The sequence below is a fragment of the Lissotriton vulgaris genome, chromosome 11, assembly GCF_964263255.1.
Source record: "Lissotriton vulgaris chromosome 11, aLisVul1.2, whole genome shotgun sequence".
Classification (NCBI taxonomy): Eukaryota; Metazoa; Chordata; class Amphibia; order Caudata; family Salamandridae; genus Lissotriton; species Lissotriton vulgaris.
Genome location: NC_141699.1, coordinates 225,167,248 through 225,189,838, shown reverse-complemented (window position 1 = coordinate 225,189,838; position 22,591 = coordinate 225,167,248). Strand labels below are relative to the sequence as shown.

The window sequence follows — 22,591 nt, the reverse complement described above, 5'->3', positions numbered from 1 at the left end:
GCACAAAGAAAACCTTAGTTAATGTATACATGACTCACAAAAGGTCAGACTGCTTTGCTCGCAGACTAACTTCTGAGGCCTACGTAGAAGGCAACACCAGATGGCAGTCACGACGCATGGCAAAAACCCATGTTTAGAAAAGAAAGTCGTAAGGAAAGAAACAATTTAGATATTGATTAGAATAAGATATGTGCAAAGAAACTAAAGGTTAACGAGGTCCTGAACAGTGATTGAAAAACTCAGACAACGTCCAGCTAGTGAAACTGGTTTTGCAAAAGGTCAGTTTCAGGTGAAAAGGGTCACTCTCTCTGCAGTTCATTCAGAGTAAAAAAAAAAACAAGTTAATATATGCACGAACTCAGAAAGCCAGGTCACTTGTTCGTTGGGCCTACTTCACAGGCCTATGTGAGGGCAAGACTAAAATGGAGTCAGGTTTGAGAATTACAGAACCACGCAATCAACAATATACACAAGGTCAAAGCAGAAATTGTGTTGAAATAGCCATCTGCCTTTGTTATGCAAGGTCTGTTTTTAGATTACTCTGTCTTTTGCTAAATGTTTGCTGGTATTACGGAGCTTAGTAATTGGGGGCCTCTGGGCTATGATTTTATCCAACATGATCTTTCTGTGTACTGATGGAGGTTTCCATTCAAAGGTCTGCTCTCATTTTCTGATGGAACAAAACATTTTATTGTCTGCTTTTTTCAAGAATCTGGCCTCACCGAAGGTGTCAGCTTTGCACACTGGAGATGTCTGTCAAGGCCTCATATTTTATCCAAACTGAAAAAAACTTTAATTATTCAGTCTCTGTTATCAGCTTTGGAGGAGCAAGCACAGGGCAAAAGTCATCAACATACACTGTGAATCTGCAGGAAAATGACCATTTCAAGTTCCTGTGAAGGTTCGCCTGAGGAACCAGCTTCTTGGACATACACCAAAGGGATTTTTTGGCAGGCTGTATACATGGGAGCCATATGGGCATACCTTCATACTTTCATCCATCACTAGAAATTGAACATCAAAGCTTCCCATCTTGGTCCTTTTTGCAAAGCATACTGACACTGGTTTCTTTTGTCAAGGTTCTGCACTGCTTAAATAAATTCACCTAAAGGTCTATACACTGTTCTCTGGCTTCTTACCTTGGATGCAGGTTAGAGGGAACTGATAAATCCTCATAGCCTTAGAAATGTAGTGAGGAAGATTGTACTGCTTGGTATGGCCTGTATACTTTCCAGTGGTCTATATTACTCCAAATGGTGTCCGCCTTATCGCAGTGAATAAACTGTCCCTCCCAAATCATGGACTACTTTACCAAGCATCCAATGCTTACCTAGGACTGTTATGGGGAAGAAGTGAGACAGAATTACAAAAGAGAAAGGGGAAAAAGTGAACTCCTTGGAATCGAATATGAGTGGCCCGGATAATTCTGGGATGCACAGTAACACGTGGAAAAATAAGGAGCAAGAGAAGGAATGTAACCAGGTAGGATTCATACAAAAATAACCTGGTTACACAGAACACAATGTAATCTTTATAGCTTGTATAAAACAGGTATTATGTACTCCTAGGTATGGCTATGCTGAATTGTCTAGTCATGCCTACCTCTAAGCGTTTCTCATGTAAAAATGATTATCAACCATCCACAACTAATCTCGCACCCACCACCGAAAAAATGTGAGAAAGGTGCGAAAGTGCCTCACATAAGCACCATTCATGGGGCTACTCGTTGGTACTCACCAGTTTACTCATTCTGTTATTATTGGCAACTTTCTTCACAGAAAAGAGAAAAACGTGCGGCCTAGTCTTTAGGCTCATGTGAAGAGGTGAAAAATAATAATAACGTGTAGATGCTGATGTCATCTATCATAAATCTTAAGCCCAGTAGTATAAACAAAGGTGAATGCATCTTCTTATTAATAGTGAGTTGTGAACAACTATTCCACACATCCTTTATTTCAATAGTGTCCACACTCAATTAAAAGAGATGGCATGTTTAGACAACATTTAGCTTGAACGGCCAGACGGCATGTTTAGACCATATTTAGCTTGAACGGCCAGACGGCATGTTTAGACCATATTTAGCATGAATAGCCGCTTCACGGCATGTTTAGACCATGAACGGCCGTTCAAGCTGAATATGGTCTAAACATGCTGTCTCTTTTAATTGAGTGTGGACACTATTGAAATAAAGGATATGTGCAATAGTTGTTCACAACTCTCTTTTAATCAGGAGATTTATTCACCTTTGTTTACACTACTGGGCTTAAGATAAATGATAGATGACATCAGCATCTAAACGTTATTATTATTTTTTCACCTCTTCACACGAGCCTAAAGACTAGGTCGCACATTTTTCTTTTCTGGCAAGAAAGTTGCCAATGATGACAGACTGAGCAAACTGGTGAGTACCAACCGGTAGCTCCATGGATGATGCCTACAAGAGGCCCTTTCTGGCTTTTCTCACATTTTTTCTTTGGTGTGTGTGAGATTAGTTGTGGATGGTTGATAATAGTTTTTAAATGAGGAACACTTAGAGGTAGGCATGACTAGACAATTCAGCATAGCCATACTTAGGAGTACATAATACCAGTTTTATAGAAGCTATAAAGATTACATTGTGTTCCGAGTAAGCAGTTTTTTTAATGAATGCACTGTAACGCACCTGATAAATGTTGACACAGTGGAGTAGTAATATTAGACCAAACACCTGGCCACTAATTGCGGAATACATGACCAGGCCAATGGGACGTAGGGAACAAAGCTTACTGTTCCGCTGCAGGGAAGGCACACTGAAATATATGTTATGATTCCCATTGGTTTATATTTCTAATCTTGATTCCCGTCATTTCCTTGTGATGGAAGTCTGCCCAAACGATGCAGCACTTAACATTTTTCTGTGAATGTTATACCATGTACACTAGACATTTTCTGGTTCGTTTTTTTTTAAAAAAAGTATCATATTTGCAATTTTAGAGAAGCTTCAAATGTATTTTTTTACTTATGGATGATGAAATGATAATTTATTTAGGTGCATTCTTGAAGGCAGCAGTACAAGCTCATGGGTCTATGAACACTGTGTAGACTTGCTATAATGCTTGATGTACTTTCTGTCTGTTACTTTGCTGGAGTTGTTATCCGAGGCTATTGTTTACATTGTTTTTAACACAGGGGTATTTTACTGTGCACTTTTATGGATACCTGGTATTCAAATAAAGTTTAAAATAATAATAATAACACCTGGCCACTCGTAACGAGGGTCATTGTGTGAAGAAAGTAAATGCTTTAAGCTGGGAACTATAGCCTGTCATCAAGGTCATGGTATCATATAACTCTCCTACGTTTAGGACAGTGTAGAAAGTACTAAAATCAATCAATCAATCAATCATATCATTTGTAAAGCGCACTACTCACCGGTGAGGGTCTCAAGGCGCTGGTACTCTTGTAAGCCATGGTGTTGCCACCTGCCTATCATACTTCTAATTAATATTCCCTCCTTTCTTACAGTTCATCAATTTATAATATTTTTGAAATTGTTACATTTTATATATTGTACGATATCCTATACAATTTGATCGGGAAAAAAAGCAAACAAATTGACTTACGCCATGTTTTTATCATTTTCTTAAAATGTCACATCCCCTGACTTGACGAGATACATACATATGAAAATCATAAAAGCTGCTAGCTTCATAACCTAATAAGCAGCATAAAAGGATCTAAACGCATGTTATGCGCATTTGTTTTTGATCTTAAATAGAGCTAACGACGGGCATACTTTATTTTAATTCAATTGCTTGGTGTATTGTCTTCATATTTATTTGTGTATTTTTGCTTGATGTCATCACCCATTTGTTTGCATCTACAAAGCAGCAGAGAGGCAGAGGAAAAACGATACAGTGCTCCATTCATGGCTAATTTGAGAAGTAAACCTAATAGCACGTTTAAACAAGTAACCTGGGCCGTTTCCTTGCTGCACTCGGTTGACATCTGACAGGCCTCTCTGCGTTGCCTAAGGACATACTGACATCAGTGGCATTCTAAATATGTTTTCTCCCCTGTTAAAACTTGAAGTTACTTTCTGACTATTTGCCTAGCAGCATACTAATGAAAATGAATAGAATAAAAAAAGATTCATTTTTCAGAAAACACAGCATTTTTAAAACAAATTATTTTAACAACCGATTTTTAATTTCCCTTATAGTTACATTCTTTCACACTGGAGTTATGCTTGAGTAAGATCTTCCACTTACGAGGACCACCCATTGACTAAAATGAAATTTGGACTTACTATTCTAAGTCCATGGTCACTTTGATATTAGCTTACGTTTATATTTATTTATTTATTTATTTATTTATTTATTTATTTATTTATTTCACATCTTTATATAGTACAACTCTTTTTAGACTGGTGTCAGTGTGCTTGGCAAGTAAAATAACACTGGAGAGTAACAATTCTTCTTAAAAAGAAACTGAAGAAACAATAAAATAAATAAATGCTAACAAAATACAGCTATCCAAAAGGGAGTTGAGTGGAAGAACAGATAAGTAGCACAGAATGGAAACATTGAATAAAGCTGTTCACAGAACCAAAGTAACTGTTTCTGTGTTTTTACTTTTTTAAATGCCTGCTTTGAAATAGTAAAACATTGCCTGCCCTTGTAGCTCTGTGGGCCTCACACTGACAGTGTTTGTCTGGCATAGTTTGCCTTAGTTGGCGTTTCCCAACATGGTGAGACCTGATGGGTTTCCAAATTCTGGGACACACAGACATACGCAGGTACATTTACCAAAACACCTGTGCCAGAATTTATCATGTAATGTTCTAAGATACGTTTTACATGATACGTTAGGCTGCAAATAGTTTAGTCATTTTAATAAACAAGAATGAAACGTGTCAACAAGCGCAAACCTCATACACTAAAGTTTGCACAATTGTTTAGAAAGATATAGCTTGTTTTTTATGACGCTCTTCCAATAAAAGACCTACAGTTTCTAACCACATTGCTCATTCTAATGGTACTCAAGGTGATGGAAGGCAGGGATTACCTTTAATGTGTGTACTGTGTGTTTTCATCCACTTACTTACGCATGGTTTGTGTTAAATGCATGTGCCAGAAAAGAGGACACTATTTTGTTTTCATTCCAAGGTGAAAACACATTCAATTGAAGGAAAGTTGCTTTTTACTGCCTTTCCTAAATGCTACTTCTCAGTATGCCTGCCAGTTCTAGTCAAACCTCAGCTCTATTTTGGGGTCACACGTGCAAATCTGAAGTAGGTGCCAGATGAACTGGGGGAGGTCAAGGAAATTAAGATAGAAAGAAACAGAAACAGAAAGAGAGATGGAAAAGGAGAACTAGTGAATAGGGAATGAAAATGAAGACAAGAGACAGACAGAGATAGAGAGAGAAAGAAACAGGGACTGGGAACTGTAGATAAGGCTCAAGCGTGTCTCATAAGAAGCGCCCATGTCACTTAGGAGGAGTGCAACGTTCAGGGTCTGTTGCATGAGTGTAGGGCCACACCCCCCTGTGAACCACCATTCACTCACACACTCCCCCCACACATACTCTCCAGACCTAAGCAAGCCTCTTGTGGTTCCCGTACTGTTCCACTTTATAGATGTACACACTCTACACCTCCCTTCATGACTGGCTCACCAACTCCTCAGCGTGGAGCACTGCTGTGAAAGACCATTGTCTGGAGGCACTGGAAGTCCCTGTGAGGCAGAGGAGCTTGGTTATTGGGCTTTAGAAATTAGTGGGTGGAGAGATTGGGAAGGGAAGGTGGCTGATAGGCTGGGATGGACATCTGTTCCACAAGCTTATCAAGGAACACTGCTTTAAAGCCCAAGTCTTAAAGCAACTACTCAGGGTTCTCTCTGGTCTTGGATTCCTGGGATCATAACGGACACTTTCAAGAAATTATGGGTTGCTGTTTAGAATGGTCGTCCAATTTACAAGCCTGTTCTTGTTGGCTACCCAGAAGTTTGTGGCTATAGCTCTCTGCTTCAGGTTCACACCCTGGCTGTCAGCAAGGCATTGATGCAAGATATTGATGCACATCCACTGCACAAACATCCAGAAGCTGTCCTACTAAAAGTACACCAAACAGTTTATTATTTGTCGCCGTCTTCTTTCCGTTTGTCCAGCCTTTCAAGTTCTCAGTTGCAGTGTGCATCCTTGTCTCCCAAGATTCATGAGCCTTCGTTGTGGTCGTTTTAAACTTTAGATGGTACAGTGCTACTGGACAGATGTCTGCCCTGTTCTTCTAATCAACTTAATCTTCAAGCTCAAACATTTGTCGACCACTCTCACTTTGTTGTCTCCTCCGTACCTATAAGAGGCACTTGGCTGAGTAAGCATGCTACTCTCTGCAACTTTGGTTTTTAAAAGCAGTAGTTATATATATATTACCTATGGTCGCCAGTAGGTGGTATAGTTAGGACCTCGTATCTATTAAAAAAGTGTTTGTTCTTTTCCCAGTAACTTTGGCATTGGTGGACAAATCTTCGCAAAACTTTCAAAACTAGTAGGGCGCTCCGGTCAGCTCCTGTCTTGAAAGTTTTGGGGTGATTCGTCAAGCAGGGGCGAGAAAAAAGGGGGGTCCCAAAAGGCATTTTCCCCAGGTTAATTTCCATGGAAAAATTTAGACAAAGCTACAGCCCAAACTGCTGAATGGAATTACACCAAATTTGGCAAAAATGTAGCCCTTGGTTCAGAAAGAGCCCTTTTTAGGTCTTGACTACGCAGCGCCCATGGAGACCTTTAGGCATTGTTCAGCTCTTTTTCGAAGCACATACTCGTGCTTGTGGTGGCATACACCTTGCGGGAGCGCGCAGGAGCGTGCCACAACCAAGAGTGCGTGCTTTGAAAAAGAGCAGACTGCTCTCCCAAGCACGCGCGTCTCGTTGTCAATCATACAAGACAGCAGCTTTGTTGTTTTTATGTGTACAGATCACTTTACTGCTCTCTGCACCAAATGACAAAGTTGCAAACCATTCTTGTTGATTTATTTGTAGCTAATCCACAACTATGTATCAACATTCAACAAACCGCACTTTTTACTCTAAATGGTAGATTTTCAAACTTGCCCTATTGCTTTGCCGATGTTTCTACTTTCACTTTTTACTTCCCAAGTTTGGGAATCGGCTTCTCTTTGTGCGTGTAGTTACGTTTTTACAACTCTGCCCTTCTCCCCACCTCCCTATTTTACTTACTATAATTACAAGGTCTCTCATCTGATATTTCTTCAGCGTCAACATCTTGGAAAAAACTGGTTAAATATATTAAATTAATTTTGTATGCTACATTTTGTTACACATGTCCCGTCCCCTTATTAAAACACACACTTCCCGAATTGCAAGTTGTGCTTAGAATGGTATCTTGGAACATTTTTGGCAGCTGAAGTCACATTCGGGGATTCTAAACAAACTGGAAGTGACTTGGGATACAGGAAGGCGAGGGAAAGGGCATATCTCCGGCTTGACCTCATTCAGCAACGTGAAATTGTCAACACGAAGTGTCCTCACGTTTCCATGGAAAGGAAGCGTTAAGCGAATCAAGCAATTATATGTGTCAATCTTTCTTTGAATGTCGCTACATTTAAAATGATACAAATACCTCAATTATAGCGATTATGTGTTTTTCGGGCTTGCCTCCCTTGTGTCGTGTTAAAAGTTATTTCACGCCGTTGCAGATTCCTCGCAGCTTATCATCTTTAAAAGCCATTCAATGAAGGACCGGCACCATTGACAGCGGGAACTGTCTTAAAAGGGCAATGGGGAATTTCAAATTACATTATATTTTTTTCTTTGATGCTGCGTTTGCAATCTTTTTGGCAGTAGAGATATTGATTGGCCTGACCAGGTCAGCACTGCATAATTCCAGACCCAGAAGTGGCGCGGTGCAGCCAAGTCGGCCAGGCTAAGCTGACTTCAGTGGCTGGATGAGCCCATATTCGCTAAGGCTTTGGAAAATTGACAAGGTTTTTTACTTTGCCACTACCTATATTATTTATATCCTTTTTAATGCCGAAAAGTGCTTCTGCATAAGTAATGCTTCGCAGTAAACAGTTTTTTACTCCTTCGCACAGCTATTGTGTATTGAAATGCTTAGCAGAATGCAGTAACCTCATTACGTTATTGTGTCCTCCTGAGACCCAAACTTCGAAGCCGGATGGGATTTGCCTGCAGCTCTAGAAAGGACAAAATGAAAGGTTTTGGAAAATAATTATGTCACTTTAAATTGTAAGAGGGAGGCCCAATTTGGGTGTCACTACATGTCCCCATCCTTTACCTATGCATTACCAGCTGTCCTACCTAGTTTGTGCTCAAAGTTTATGCAGCATGGCGCAGGGATTAATTTCTCCGGCTGTCCAAAGCCTTCTTGAGGCCATTCATGGGCCATTCCCAGGGAGTGAGGACGTGATACAGAAACTAATTTGAGGGTGTCAGTGAAAAAGCAAGAGCTACCCATAGTGACACTCTTCATTCACATTGATAACAAAACCGCAAATCCAGCAACCTTTCCATTAAAAAGTTATTAGATTCATACATGTTAGGTCAGGTTCAGGTTTTAATGTCTTTATTTCGATGATAAAATCTTAAAAGACAATTTTGACAAAACATTTAAAACAGTTTCATTATCACTACATATTACAAAATCTTATAAAAAAATAATTATATCTATATATAATCAACAGTATACAATAGATCTAGAATCCACAGTTAAAAAGTTATTAAACCATTGTTGGGAGGAAACAAGACATTAAATTTAACAAATCTTAAAAATTTGTTTAGCATTTGCTACAAAGCACTATACAGTTTACACATTTTTTTTTGATCATGTGGCAATTAAATTCCTTCTAGCTCTGATTGCCCATGCCCAACCTAAATATTTGGCCAAACATGTCACAGTAAAATCAGTTGTATTTGTTTTTAAAGCCCATATTGCATCCGAGGATTTTTTACAATTCATGCGTTTGAAAATGGGTTTTAGCCATTTTAAACGGGGTTCTCTATATTGAGGGCAGGCGAACAAAAAATGGCCCTCTGTTTCCTTACACCCGGGGCAGCGACTACAAAGATTAGTAGTGTTGTTGCCCCAAGATGAGGTAAAGGAATTAAGGGGTAATGAGCCCACCCGAAATTGGTGGTACAATTTTTTGTCCAATGGCCTGGAGATAAGGTCCCAATATGTCTCACGAGCCGGATCCAATTTAAATCTTAAAAAACGCCCCGTTAGATCTTCAGAACTGGAGGCGTGTACCAGAGAATGGCGGGTTGAGGCCCAAAATAAACCCTTAAATTCCTTTTTCGAGGGGAAGTTGTTAGTGCCTGGCGAGACCCACAGATGACTAAGGCCCATATCACACAGGCTCTTTTTCACCGAGTGAAGCCAGGGGATTCGCTCGGAACCCCCAATAGCCTTCACCTCGGTTAACTCCTTTGCAAAAAGTGCCAACTCCTCCGAGGTCCATAAACGCCTCCAAGTTGACACTACTCTGTATCTTGCCATGTCTGTTTTTGGAAGGCAACCCATGTCGTGGCAAAGAGGGATCAGTGGAGTTGATTGGGGAAGCCCCACCAAGTTGCGAAGAAACCTACACTGGATTTTGTACAAGCTCGAGAGATCCATAAAACCCCATAACTCTGCCCCGTAGAGTGTCGCAGCATTAATTTTAACATCATAAATTTGTAATGCGGGGGCAACCCTTTTGGTGATAGATTTCTTTTGCTCACGCAAGAGGCAGCCAGTCAGTTGGGCCAGTTTTAACTGCTGGGTCTCTATTTGTGGTTTCCAGGACAGTCGGCAATCCAGAGTGACCCCCAGATACGTCATCGTGTCAACTTGTTCCAGGTTAACCCCGTTTAGTTGTACACTACTACGTATTGGTTTTTTCCTGGAGAAAACCATGAATTTAGTTTTCCCCACATTTATCTGAAGGTCATTTTGATTGCAGTATTCCTCAAAGTGATTTAAGGCCCTCTGCAGACCACCCTTCGTCTTTGATAAGAGGAGGGTGTCGTCAGCAAAGATCAACATTGGGAATTTACATGTTAGGTCACTTGTCCTAAAATATATTTATATATAGCTTGTTATAGGAATTTTAACGGACCTTAAGAAGGTTGTTAACAAAAACTATATCCAGTTTAATTAAATGTGTTTGCTATTTAACCAAGTTCAAAGAGTTTACAACAAAATGTGTGTTCACTTTCTTTCTTTAGCTGGAGTCCTTACCATTAATAGTACATTCTCTCATTTAATGAGATACTATGCATCAGTAGGACACAAAGCACCCTTGCTGTTTTAGCTGCCTCTGGGGCCACCTCTTCCTGAAATTATAGCATTCCATTTAAAATGTACCAAAATCAGAGGGGCAATGTCACCACAGACTCTATTTGCAACCCTGGCTATAGCAGTTTACCATCAAGCCACATGACCCCCCATCCCCGCTCCACTTCTATCTACTCTCTTACTTCCTTCATTTTAGTGTTTTGTTTCCAGTTATGTCTTCAATGTTGGGTACTCAGGAGCCAACTGTAGACCTCACGCCCTCCAATGATAGATCACTCTCACATGTTTTAAGAACAACAATTCCCTCCCAAATATTTAGTCCCCATCCACTGACTTAATGACTCACATCTTAACCCTTGACCTTCCCAATATTCCCATTGATGTGATTTTGTGATTACTGTGCTCCCATATTATATCAAAGCCTGCATGTATCCACGTTTTGTGTGACTTTCATGCACTTAAAAAATATAAGAAACATATTTAGAACTAAAAAAACAAGCATTGGCATAGCTAATAGGTCTCACCTTTGGGACCTTATAAGTATTTAGTTATGCATCATAATATCCTTATTGCAACAACATTAACTGTTGCATGGCTAAAAACTTATAGGGTCCCAAAGGCGAGACCTATTGGCTATGCAAATGCTTGTTTTTAAATGGTGTAAATCTGTTCAGTAGTATATAAGTACACAAGTACCTCCCACTCTACCAACACTGATTGTACTCTGGCTAATTAAAGCTCTATTGAGCTATCCCTTTGATTTAAATTGTAGCAAAAAAAAATACAAAAACAACAATTATGTTTATTTATTATTTTTGTTATTCTATTTTTCAATAATTTTTTTTAAAAAATAAATTTTTTAATAATAAAAAACTTCTAATCAAAGGAGAGGGAGGTAGAAAATGGATCCATTCATTTTCCAGGTAGATATCTACTAATCAAAGGGGAATGGATCACTTGTCCTGCTCAACCTTAAGCATGTAGGACTTGCAAATGGTGTCCCAGAAAAAAGACCCTCATGCACGTGATGGGTATGGTGGTTTTCTAGCGGTATATCTTGGTTCTCCGCTTATAGAACACGTGTGTGCATAATCATAAGGTCTATTTTGGTATGCTGCCTCCACCCGGAGGTTTTTTACCCAAGGTTGGTGCAGTAGTGATCCAGAGATAAAAATGATAAAAAACCAAAAACTCAGAGTTACGGAAATTTTATTCTTTCTGGTTTTGGGTTTGGTAGACTCTGTATCAGTGCATCTTGTAGACTGGGTAATGAGTAATAGATGCACCTAGAGTCGTGAATTTAAAAAAATGGGGATGGTTAAAAAATTAGGTCGACATGTTTCTGCCTCTATTGCCTGAGTTCTAGGACTTACGGGCATTCATCAGGACCATCAGTGAGATAATGTGAGGGTAGATATAGATAAAGTGCTCAATAAGTGAAAGAAAAAGGTTATTGACCTGTTCCTTTGTTCTGGAGGTCTTATAGTACCTCGCGCAATTATTGTACGCACTCCCTTCGGTGGTAGAGCTCTTGGGAAGGGCTATTGCACCCGTTCCTCAGCTTCTCTGTGCGCTGTTCTGCTCTTACCGAACCGGAAGCAAGTCCTACATGCTTAAGGTTGAGCAGGACAAGTGATCCATTCCCCTTTGATTAGTAATAATAAAAAACCCCATAGGTGTTCTTCTTTTTTCATTTGTACAATACAAAACGTGAATGATGCAACTTTGATATAATCCTTGGTAAATATGCAAATGTAAACCAAATAATGCACTAAATACATACATGATAACAAACTTAAATTTGTCACCATACCATGATCACATTTACACTCACCTCACATACAGTCATTGCATACCAAACATAATCACACACTTCACATCACATTCAATAATTTCCAGCTAAAAGATGGTTTGCAACAAAAAACTCATGGTGATAATTCTTCATTAATTTCCATGGTTGTGCCGCCAACTGGAAAAGAATCAGGCCAACTCACGTTTCAGTGGATACATATGATTCAATTCACCTTCATCAGGACCGCTTTCTTTCTTTCATTTGATGCAGCAGAGTTTTAATAAGGGAACAGTAAGTCCGTATCTGGCTATGTTCCTTTTAGTTTAATGCCACGCCCATATGTCCTTCAAAAGTTACGCATTGGTAATTGTCCGTTTTGTAGTGGTTAGTGCCCCAACATGACGTGGTCACTGTAACACTTATATTTTCTTTATTAGCCTTTATATTATTGGGATTTGGCATCACATTTGTAGAGTGGGTGATTTAAAGAGCTATTGCGTGGTCCATTGCTATGTTTCAGCTCTCTTTTTTTATAAAGTTCATAATATCTCATCTATGTAGCGTTTTGCTCTATGCGGACTCCCGACTGCCTGCTAACCCGCTTGCAAGGAACTTAGTTCATTTTAATGAGGCCCCCATTTGGGCCAGGTCCCGGGGGCAATGTGTATTTAATTTTTGGGGCCGCCACATCCCCGGGGCTTTCAAAATAAATTTCTAAACCTCTCGCAGGTGTTAAAATATCTCCTTCAAAACAAAGTGTGTCTTGTCGTCACAACAGCAGTTTGAAAGAGCAAAGCTCGCTGTGTATAGTTTCATTCAGAAGTGACCTCGGCAAGGCCTGCCCATCACTGGAGCCTGGGAGGATGCACACAGTCTGGGGAGTTTCTCGTGCCTGTCACACAGTGGATTTACGCCCGCCTCGCCGTGTTTATGCATCACTTGAGGCGCGGGGGAGAGGATGGCTGAGTTCGGAAGCCGGAAGCTGCCCCTATACGCACCTCTGCCCTTCCTCCTGGGTGTAGATCCTACCCATCTGTGACGGGTACGCTCATTTCTGGATTGGCACATACCTGCACGGGCCCACACACCGTATGACTGGACTGTCTGCAGACAGCACAATCAATGTTCATGCCCGCATAACGCACCTGTGACTAGACTACACGCACATGCAGCTCTGCCCACATTACCTCACGTGGCCGGGCTGGACTGCACGTCGCATGTGGCAAATCCATGTTAATGCCCGCATAATGCACAGCCATGTTCAGACACGCATGATGCACATCCATGTTCATGCCTGCATAATGCTCCTGTGACAAGACTAAACGCGCATGCAGCTCTGGGCCCACATTACCCCTCGTGGCTGGGCTGGCCTGCAGGCCGCAGACTGCGCATCCATGTCTACACCTGGACTGAACGCCGCACACGGCAGATCCAGGCCGAAGCCTTCACGCCGTGTGACTGGACTGCATGCGTGGCCTTGCAGAGATGATAATAACATGCAAATGTAGTCCTGCCCACGTCTAAGGTAATATCTTAATCTTTAACTTTTTAAAGAAACAACACTGGCTGCTGGGTGTAGTTTTGCTTATTAGGTCCAGCGTTAATCAAGATCTTTTGATTTTACTAAAATGATATGCATAGTATACTTACTTAACCCTTTTCATTCATTGGTATGTTGATGTGCCATTCACATTTTTCTTCTGCCCACTACAGCAAACGGCATTGGATAATGAGTCAGCCTACTTCAGTCATTGACTAATTCGATTTGAGTAACAGCATTGTGTTATTTCATAAGGAGCAGATTCAAACACAAAGTAGTTCCATTCAGTGCCAGAAACTTCTACAGCAATGTGTGCCTTTTGAGACCAAAATATTCTTTGTTTTCACCCAATGTTTATGTTTAGCTAGGGCCCGGCAGCTCCCCAGCCAATAAAGTTTTAAAAAACCAAGGCTGGCAGCCAGCACCAGTCCTATTGAAGTTGCCAATGCTCATTTCATTCATAAATGTTGTATCCAAAGTTTCAACATGTGAAGGGCTGTTGACGAAAAAGCCAGGACTAGTCATGGATATTACACTTGACATAGCACCGATGAGAAGGTACATGATTGGATGCAACCTAGACCTACCAACTTTTGAGAGATTGGTTAGCAAGAGACAATGACCCATGGGATTTGTGAATTGCAAAAAGTGCCCCAAAGGGTGCTGGATCAGAAGACCAAAAAGAAAGAGGGGTTAGAAACAGTCTACATTGAGGGTGTCAGAATGAGCAGCTATTTCTTTAACTACTTGTGAAACCTATTTTTAGAGTGACTTTTAAACAGCAGGGGAAGATTGTTCTTAAGCAGTGTTCTGTAGCAGTGAAGTATGAAAAGTTATAACTTCCTGCATTAGAGGCAGTGCTGCATCCATTAAAATTAATACTATTCCATTAGCAAACAAGGCAAACCTAGTGGGCTGCATTGCTAGGCACCTGTCTCTGAACTATTACTTATAAAGCCATCATCAGCGTTTGGAAAACACACATAGAGAAAGAGGCTAAAGGCAGGTCAATGGCCACTGTCTCTCCATTGTTCCTGGTACTCAAAAGGTCTAGAAGCTCAAAAGAAAACGGTCACTGGCAAAGTAATTTACTGGCCACCTGGCCAGTTCAGAGGTCAGGCAACTCAACCTGCCATTAACTGTGCACACATTTACATCGCCACACTAGATATTTGGGCGTGGGGTGAAGGATTAACAGGGACAGCCATAGCTGCAGTAACCATTGGAGCAGAAGAAATCTTCAAAGCCACAATCTTGAGTGTGCCTTCTTCCAAGGCATGTGGCCTAGCCTTCTTTCTCTGCACATGTTCTCAATATTTTACATCTAGCGCTTTGCCCCATGGGCTCCCTTTCTTTTTCAGCTTCAGCCAGCTTGAGGCCCGATGTATTATGACACAAGTCCCAAAAAAACAGTTGCAATTGGCTACAAACATAGGGATGTTGACCAGCAAGAAATAGCAAACCACTACCAACGTGATTGTAAACCCCATTTTTAGGTCTCGCACTCAATGCGCATGCGCATTGAGCGAGACTATAGGGGCTTAAATAAGGTTTACCTAGACAGGCGATTGACTGGCGATTTGATGCTGTGCCCGTGCGCTTTTAGGTCAATGCTCAAGCGCTTTGTCCTAAAATGCGCGTGCACATCATCAAATCGCCATCTGTTCCCCAGCAGCACTCCTCCTACACCTTTGAAGTGAAGCTTAGCTTCACTTCAAAGGCCCCTGCTGCTTCACACCCTCATCGCCGCTCTCCCCGCTCCGCCCTCTCCCCTGCCCGCTGTGTCGCATTTCTCCTCCCCCCCTTCTCTGCCTTCCCTCCGTCTTGTTTTTTTTTTACCCGCTCCACCCCCTCCCCTGCCCGCCGTGTCGCATTTCTCCTCCCCCCTCCCCTTCTCTGCCTTCCCTCCGTCTTGTTTTGTTTGTTTACAAATTAAGGACTACTTAATTTAATTTGTTTCTAATTTTTATTGCCCGCATATCGCAGTCACAGTTGGGTGGTGCCTCTTTTTACTTCTTTTTATGTAGTGGCATATGCCTGCAATAGTTAAAAAATTTTTTTTGAAAAAATACAACCATCACAGGAGCTTGCCATGGTCAGACCTAATATTGGCGTTGTCACTGCTTGTTTCCGTTACAGACACCGGTTCTGATCACCAGCTCCTTCACCCATCAATAAGCAGAACAAGCACGAGCGATCTACGTAGCTATCCACGTAAATACCGTGTGTGTGTGTGTGTTCTCCTTCACTTTGAAAGCACACGACCCCTCTCCGCTTCCGGGAGTTCTGCCCACTCCAGGAGCTGGCAGCGCCGAGGTATCCTGGCGGGATCTGGCAGCGCTCTCCCACCAGCCTCAGCGGACCCGCCCCCTCCGCCCATCTCTTTGATGTGCTTTATTAACAGGAGGCCATGCTGATCACTGCCTTCTCCCAATGACCTGCAGTTTCCACCCCCTCCCCCACCCGATGAAACTCGATGTAGCCTTAGCCGCCCCCGCCTGGAGAGGTGCCTCGAGCTCGCCGGGGTCGTCCTTCATCAGGGGTGCATCTGCCACGCGTACACCGTGTACACAGGTCCTGCGGGGTACACATATGCTCACCTCCCGTTGTTTCTCCCACACTCCACCCGTGGTCTCATCCTGCGCGGTTACTCTCTCGCACTATCATTCTTCTTTGCTGCAGCCCATCTCACTCTGTTACCCCCCCTTTTTCCAAACCAGGTATTCCCCGTTCTCTCACCTATAATCATTATCTTTATACCTTTCTAAACATGGTTTCTCTCTCTTTTGTTGTATTTCTCATTCATCTATTTGTTTTTAATAATGGCTCTGTTGTTAGCACTCTGTCTCTCTCTTCCTCTATTTCTCTCGTCCTCGTGCACCCTTCTTCGCTCTCTCTGTATATTTCTTTCTCCTGCTCTCTTTCGTCTTGCCCAATGTCTATCGAAGCTTTCGAATATGTATTTTGCTGTTCTTCTTCTTTATTTACTGGTAAGCCCTCCCTCCAGTCCTTCTCACCCTGTTCTCTAATATGTTTATTCTGCTACTTGCTCTTTTTCTGCCCTTCACTGAGTTAGTTATGGTTTTGTCCTTCTCTCTGGTACATTTAGCTCTGCCACACTTTGCCCTTCCTGTGCTCCGCTTTCTCTCTGCTCTCCTATGTTGCTTCTTCACATTTCTATCACTCTGTCGTACATACAAAACATGTTGCATTACAAATGCTATAGGTGTCACTTTGCAAAAGTTAAAAGTATTGGCATTGTAAATGACAAAGCTATTAATTTTGCTATTTTCAAGACCAACACATAAAAAAAATAGTCATTTACAAAACCAATAGATCCAACTTTTCTAATGCGAGACCTATTGCATTTCCAATGCTTGTTTAAGGAACCTCTGATGCATTAAAAAAAACTTGTTTAGGACTACATCAGGAGGAGGAGACAGTGGTACTCTGGACTGCTGCCAGCTGCCCCAAGGTTACCCAAAGTGACGCCTTCCCAGTCAGTATCCATCTCCTTTAAGGTCTTGTTAACTGATTGCAGCTAAGGCAGTCGAAGACCATCTGTACACACCATTCCATTCAATTAAGAGGGGGGCGGCCCGTTAACATCCCCTCCTAGTTGCACTTAGGAATGGCTCACAAAGCCCATTTTATTTGTTGTAAAGGCTTTTCCGACTTATAAAATGGGTTTAGTAAAAAGAAAAAAAACACCACCCTGTGATTTTTGTGTATTACAGGAGTTGTAATTGCAAAGCAGTTTTGTATATTTGGCCCTTTGAGTATTTTCTTTTACCTCTAGCTCCAGTGACTCTGCCTGGAGAGGTATCATGTCTGAGGACAAGGTAGTCACTCGACTGGGACAGGGAGGCTGTGCTGAGGTATCAAAAGCCATAGGCTGTATCACTCTAAAGAAGGGTCTCCTCTCTCTGCATTGCCCACTGCGTTGAAAGGGAATCAAAACGCAGGTTTGAGGGCTGTTTTCCTAATAATTCAGTTTTGCACCTTTCTTTTAGTGACTCTATATAAATAATCATGAGTATAGTCTCATGCATTTATTCTAATGTGAAAATGTTCCTATTTTAACCCTTTAAGCAGTAAACATGGATGATAGATCCATTTTTATTATACAAATGGCTAGAAGTTTAAGGGTGGGCCCTAATAACCATTTACGTCCTGAAATGAGAGATGCATCACATTCACCAGTATTAGGTATTTTCCCTAATCCATACAGTCCCAATTACAATTATCAAAAATTAGAAAGATGATGTTCCTAATAACTAGAACACTGAATACTGGGTCTGTGACAGAAAGTTGACTTCCTGAGACATCTTGACTCCTGGGAAGCTTGGATGAGCACTCCAGGCCACAGTGCTTGAGTGTCAAAACTAATTTAACAGAAACACTCAGTTTACATAATTCCCTTGATTTATGAGTACACATTCCTATTCTGCATATTATGTGGGAGACACACAGATCTGCTCCAATTGGAAGGAAAATGTGTTCCAGGGTGAGGATTCCATTAGTATTTTAATTCACACACACTGTACATTTGTAGGTATTCATATACTTTTTCTCTTCCCTTTCCTACGCTGGGCAACTTTGGAGATTTACTTTTGTTAAATAGCAAACCCTTTTCCAGGGTAGGAATGGGTGTAAACATTCCTTATTTGGTGGGTGGTAGAGAAAGTGGTTTCTGCATGGGGAAAATATTTCTCACTGGAAGAATAAAGGACATAAAGTAAGCAAATGTAATTTGCGAATTTCAGAACAGCTGGAGTTTTAACATAGAGATTTAATGGTATACTACAGGAGTGAATGTGTACTTTTTTATTGAAGTTTGGGCCGTGTTATTTTATATGAAAAGAATAATATTCTAGAAGCACGAAGTGTGTAGCTATACGTACAGTGAAAGATCCAAACAATATAAATCATGGCAATCCATAAAGCAACAAATATCACACAAGTTAGTTGCCACACTTTACATCCTTGTTCCACACAAGTGTGGCTAGTGGACACATCTGACACACCAAGGGCACTGAGGGTGGTCTTGGGCATCTGTGATCAGTCTTCCATCCTCATTCACTCTGAGGTTTATGATCAATGCAATGTAGATGTTTACAAAATTTTACGTTTGTTCCAAAAAATTAGCTTGAAGCAGTCCCATTAACCCACGGTAACAGGACTTAGTTTACATGGTGTGGCTGCTAGTTATCACTGCTTGGTGAACCCCACATCTCACAAATTCTGCCATAATCAATGATGCGAGTACCCCTACTGGATAAAGAGACCAGAGATTTGAATGTCTTATGGTTCAACAAGAAACATCTTTTCAATCTTCCTTACATGGGATTGGTGCTTTTGGGACTGTTGAAATTCCATTGCACATGTAGGCAGCTGTCCTGGGCACCACCAGAAGGAAAGCGCCAGACCAAAGATGCCCCCTTTTTCCATGGAGGCGTGGCTAAATGTAATGTCTGTAGCTTGACAAACATGTACTGACTTTGATTGATCACTGTGAAACCCGACATTGCTTTAGGAATGTTTCGGCTTTAGTCACTCACTAAAATGATTAGAGAATGCAATCCAATAAAAACATATGCTTCTGTTTAATAAAGAACAATAGTACATATTAAATCTTGCCATGGTGTATGATTAATTCATGAATAGTATTTAATTACTTTTACACTAAGGTGTGCCTACCTCATCAGGTTAAATGTAGTTGGGGCCTTTAGGTGGAATAAACACAACTGTCTCAAAAGATTGTGAATCTTCTACTTTTTAGGTAGGTCTGCTGAAAGACAGTGTTAGATGTCTGGAAGATCTCAAGGTCATCTAGTCTTTCAAAATATACAATAGGAAGACGCATATGTAGAGAGAGAGATTGGGATTTGGATTAGCCCACTTCAGCCTTTTACGTAGTTTTAGTGCAGTGCCTTTGCTTGTATGGGCTATGCGTTAGGCCCATGATATTTCATTGATTGTTCCATTATTCCATTTGGTGATGTGGCTGAAAGTATTTGTTTTGTTATACAATGTATGCAGCATTTTAATTTCTTTTTAATGTCTCTTTTCATTAGGATGTGTGTGCTTTTTGCTTGCCTTAGCCTGCCAATAAAACACATTTCTAGTCAGTGATTGTATTTGCTCTTCTGTTTGTACTACTTTCCTGTCCTGATAATATATTATTACACTTGTATTTTTATCCACAAGTAAATATGTGACCTCACATAAACTGAACTTTTACTTGTACATATATAAAGACACATATCTTGAACGTGTTGTGTCATAATACTATAACTACCCTAATACTATAACTACCCTTTCTTTCAAAACACTTTTCCATCACTTTTCACAGACTTCCCCTATCTTTTGCAAATATGTATTCTAGTTGCGATGCATAACAAATGTATCACAGGTTTCAAAATTATGTCAAAGTGAAACAAAATAAAAGACCTTACTTGCTAAACAATAAATCCCCCTTTAGAATGCTAACAAATGAATTATCTACCCCCCAAACAAAACTTTTATTTTAATTTGATTTCTATAATGCATAGGATATTCTACTTTGCTGGCTCCTTTGTTTGTGTGTATGTTATTCACAGTATCATTTGGAAAACGTATGTAATCTTGGAGAATTCATTCATAACAAAATTGTTAACATATTTTATTTCCATCATTCTTAATGGAAAATACCGTGAGACAGAGCCATGACCTCATCTATCCTAATTTCTTTGTTTCCATCAACCCATTGAATTTTTAAATGTTTTCATCAATTACCACCTGCAACCAGCACAGCCATTTACTGTTTAAGCACTGCATTATATGCTGCAAATTCCCTTTCGATTAACACTTCCCGGTACAGAAAGAATTGTTAAACAGAGCCAGCACAGATTGCCAAGATGTTTGCACAAATATCTGTGCCACATACATATTGAAAGTTAAGTTCTCCAATTTGCCATTTTCTTGCAACATGCAGTGTTAGAGGCTTCGCCTGTACAATGTTGTTTTTTTTCATTAATTCACTCATTGTTAAGTCAATAAAACACAGTGTTTGTCGGTTACCACAAAGGAATAAGTTTATATTTGTGCTTTTGCCATTAACTACTATAATCACTACCATAATGTTAATAACATATAAAAAATCAATTAAGCAAATATTTACACTTTACTGATTTTCCATTGTTTAGGTGATAAATCTTTAACTAAAGAGGTAAACGGAAATCTGACGCATAAAAACGTGGACATGCCGGCAGCCCTAGACCAAGACAAACTCTTTAACGTGAAGATCCAGCTGCCCGGAGCTGATGCCCTTGATTTACAGGTACAACACTTACTTTGTGATCATATAGCTCTTTGAGAAGACATGAATTTGTGAAGCAGGGCGGGGCGAGGAGATTGTAGCTGTGTTGCATGTCGTTTAGAGCTAGAGTAATGAGGTGATAAAGTCTAGTTTTGGACCTTACACAGTTCATGTTTTGAGATCAAGTACTGTTGGACCATATCCCAGAGGATATTGTGGTTGAGGCTCCCCTCAGTCTTTGGGGTCCTTTGCGTTCCTTCTCTTGCATCGAAGAAGTCTTAACTTTTTACAGCATTCAGTTTGAAAGTATTCAGAGTTTCTTTAGATGCAGTTTGAGCAAAAACATTCTCCAAGGCACACTTTTTAATTGAAGGAGTACAGAAATGATTATCTTGGAGCACCTGTATGTAAAGTCCAAGAACATGAATTTACCGTTCTGTGATTTATGGTATTGATGGCGTTTTTGATTTGACCCGGATATGTATTTGCTGGCTGACGTGATTCCACTGAGCATATTAGTTGCCTGTTGAAAACAAAATATCATATAATATATTTAATGTTTTATTATGTTTTTGCCACTTGTATAGTGCACCGCCTGTATGTCCTTGTCATACAGTTGACTGTGTTAGACATCACGCAGTTCTGCAATTTCCACTTCCAGATGGAGTCTGAGCTATCCTTGTTCTAGGTATTGTGGTTTCTTTGAGCGTGGGATATGCTGTCATATTCAACAAGCTGCTACTGTGCCACTTTGCTGAGAGACACTGCATGGAGTCATTTACCAATTGCTATTGCTTTTGGCCAGTTTATGTACTTAAATAATTTGGTGGTCTACCTATTACACCGTAGTGTGAAGTAAGCATGTCGGTTAAGATGTGGATTACCATATATTTGAATAGTTTCCTACGCAAGCCAATGGTAGACGTTGATGATAGAGGAAGCGCTGCTACAGTGTAAAAAAACAGGCCTTCTGGATAGACTTTCCTAATTTTAGTCTTGTATTTGAGCTCACTTGCAACTCGGCCAAGCATCTAGCCTTTTTGATTTTAGCAAAAAGCCAACATTTTGGAAAACAGGGAAGCAACTCGGAGTACAATTTGTTGCTTGCCTGGTGTAAGCCCATTAACGCCCTCGCTCTACTATCAACATTAATCAAAATAATCAATAAACACATATCTTAAAACTATCTGATGAATATGTATAACATTACTGAGCCGAATTGTTTTTGCCCAGCATTGATACACTAAGTTAAGTCAATATATCATAAAGAGAAAGTGTTTCTGCATTAGGTCCATACATAGTCTATGTTTTGGAGAGTAACATTGAAGTATTGGCATTAATACTTTTACAATTTAGTAATCACAAGCACGTTTTCCCATGGTATTCCTTTTGCTAACATTTTGAATTTGCATCATAGATTGATTGGTTCCAATCCTCCTCTATCTTACTTCTGCATATTCCTTGAATAGAGACAGAAAAAGACTCTTTTCCTTTGCAGTTTTATTGCTCTGCCAATCAATTCTTCCTTAATGCATAGCCCATTTAATTGTTTAAAGTATATGTTGCCATTTTCTTTCTTAACTCAAAAATATGTATTATCATTTTAATAACGAAAATTGATCAACCTATATTGCAGAGGCATTCCAATCTTACACATACACAA

General features: G+C 40.4%; 1 protein-coding gene across 1 annotated transcript in view; it reads left to right on the top strand.

Moving 5' to 3' along the window:
- The window catches only part of LOC147679559 (clustered mitochondria protein homolog), a 249,240-nt gene that overhangs the window by 47,140 nt on the left and 179,509 nt on the right, over window positions 1-22,591 (top strand). Inside the window, exon 2 of the mRNA XM_086943140.1 lies at window positions 20,816-20,949. Within this exon, the coding sequence (XP_086799266.1) occupies window positions 20,816-20,949 (134 nt within the window). The remainder of the gene's footprint in view (window positions 1-20,815; window positions 20,950-22,591) is intronic.